The sequence below is a fragment of the Pteropus alecto genome, unplaced genomic scaffold (assembly GCF_000325575.1).
Source record: "Pteropus alecto unplaced genomic scaffold, ASM32557v1 C18885156, whole genome shotgun sequence".
In the NCBI taxonomy this organism is placed as follows: domain Eukaryota; kingdom Metazoa; phylum Chordata; class Mammalia; order Chiroptera; family Pteropodidae; genus Pteropus; species Pteropus alecto.
Window position 1 is genome coordinate 1 of NW_006494236.1, and position 2,064 is coordinate 2,064.

At 31.5% G+C, this 2,064-nt stretch overlaps 1 protein-coding gene across 1 annotated transcript; it reads right to left on the minus strand.

The window, feature by feature from the left end:
* Window positions 1–87: 87 nt before the first annotated feature.
* LOC102888136 (transcriptional protein SWT1) lies at window positions 88–2,022 on the minus strand. The gene is made up of 3 exons (XM_025041885.1): window positions 1,888–2,022; window positions 977–1,078; window positions 88–608 (listed from the first exon to the last, which is right to left on the minus strand). Exons 1-3 carry the CDS (start codon window positions 1,937–1,939, stop codon window positions 385–387), a joined length of 378 nt encoding a protein of 125 aa, XP_024897653.1. The 5' UTR covers window positions 1,940–2,022; the 3' UTR covers window positions 88–384.
* Between the last annotated feature and the right edge of the window lie 42 nt (window positions 2,023–2,064).

Here is a 2,064-nt window from a genome sequence, read left to right on the forward strand (position 1 = left end):
TTGGGAGAAAATCTATAGACTTTTATTACAAAAAGACTTTCTTATTACAAATTAAACTAGAGGAAAATAATACCTGCCTCTACATCATATTAACTGTGTGCAGTAACAGATGAGAAACCTAGATTACTATGGGCCTCATCACTCAGCAACAGTATTTAAAAAAAAGAACCCAAAGTACTGTATTACAGACTACTGTGCACACAAACTATAATAGTTACTATCTGTAAAATAGAGACATAACCTAAGAAGGTCTAGGAGAAGCAGAAAAATAAATCAAGGATCCCACAAAGCATCACCATGCTTTGTCATGCACATTTCCAACGGTTATAAAGTTTTTAAAGTTTTGCACCATTTCCCTCCAATGAGTTGGCACCCAAACAAATCTTAACCAGGAAGCACCATGAAAGAACGATACTTACAAAGTTTTTGAGATGCAAGTTGTATTGATTGACCCCATAGATTTCTATCTTGATTTTTGAGACATTCATTGATGAAATGAACTGCAAGTATAGCTTTTTGCTGGGCATATTTTAGTAGTTTTCCTGCCTTCATACGATCTAGCTCTTGCACAACAACCCAGGGAATTATTAACACAAGTCTATCAAAGCCTAAAAAATAAAAAAGATATCTTTGAAGTCAACAAATATTATGTTACTCAGTTGAAATGCTGTAGGAGAACTGAAAGTTATAAAGTAAGGAATTCACAATCTAAATGAAGAGTTAACACAAAAAAAATGGAAATTAACAGATTTGTCGAAAGAATGTTGGAGAAAGTATTGGAAATCAAAGAAGAGTTAAATGTAGATTGCTAGATTAACCTGTGAAGGTTTTTTTTTTTAAGTTAAGCTGATTATGCTTAATACATATGCTTAATATCTAAATGGAAATGTACTTGTGGGGGGAAAAAACCCACGTCACTGTTAAAATATCAACTAAAATATAAAAATCAGAATCAGCAAATATGTTTTATAAATACCTGGTATTTCTGTTGTCTTCAAAATTCTAACAAATTTGAGATGATTCATCAGAATATTTGTGTCAATAACAATTAGAAGCTTTTTGTCTGAAGCAGTATTTGCTAGAGAAAGAAGGCAAAATTAGGATTTCATGACACTTGATAACAGTCTTTAATAACTGAAATTTAAATATCATAGAACTTTGATAACATTCTTAAGAGAAGGCAGTCCTTTGGACAACAAAAACAAAAACACATTTACTGCAATCCTTAAGAGAAAGAACATAAACTGATGCCCCAGTAGTAATTACAGTAATTACAGTTGCAAAACCCCATCCTTCACCATTGGTAGCTGTGCACTTAGGAATCATAAGCTAATTTTAATATACTGAGTGAAACATAATTGAAAAAATTAATACTTGTAAAAGAAAGCAAACAGATATTAGCATTACTTCATAGAGCTATTGTGAGGGTCATATATGTTAATGCACACAAAAACAGTAGAGTGAAAAATTCAATGTGAATGTAATGTAGCATTACTATTTTTATAAATACAATTCAAAATAGTATGCTAATAGATTTTGGATAATATATCATTATCTATCTCCCAGTAGGAAGAATTGATCAATGCTTTACATAGCTGAAACTGTTAAAAAGTTATGATTACTACCAGGAATAAAAGACAACTAATTACTGTGACTGCTGCCCCTTGACAAAAAGAAGAAAATACATCTAATTGCCTAATAATGTGAGATATATAAAAATGAATGATGATAAGATAAATATTACACCTGATTCCTATAAAGAAATATACCATACTTTATTATTGCAAATGAGCACATTTTAACATTTTACATCTAAATATTATAAAAATTGAATTGGCACACTCATTCTTAAGAAAGCATACATCATAGACATCATCATATACACACAGGGTATACCAGCAGAGCAATGTCTATCGTCTTCCACTAAATCAATCTCCATGCTTGTTAACTCTCCAGAAGGCAGCACCACAGGTGAATCTACACTTTTTCCCACACGTGCAGCATGAAGCTCTTCAACTATCTGCATCTAAATTGTAAAAGACCCACAGTAAAATACTTTTCATT

Excerpts from the sequence above, each read along its gene's own strand:
- LOC102888136 (XM_025041885.1), bottom strand. The coding sequence starts at position 1,939 with ATGGAGATTGATTTAGTGGAAGACGATAGACATTGCTCTGCTGGTATA. Across the intron at positions 1,079-1,887 it reads TTGCTCTGCTGGTATACCCT|CAAATACTGCTTCAGACAAA; the intron begins GTGTGTATATGA and ends TTCTTTCTCTAG. Across the intron at positions 609-976 it reads GAAGACAACAGAAATACCAG|GCTTTGATAGACTTGTGTTA; the intron begins GTATTTATAAAA and ends TTTATTTTTTAG.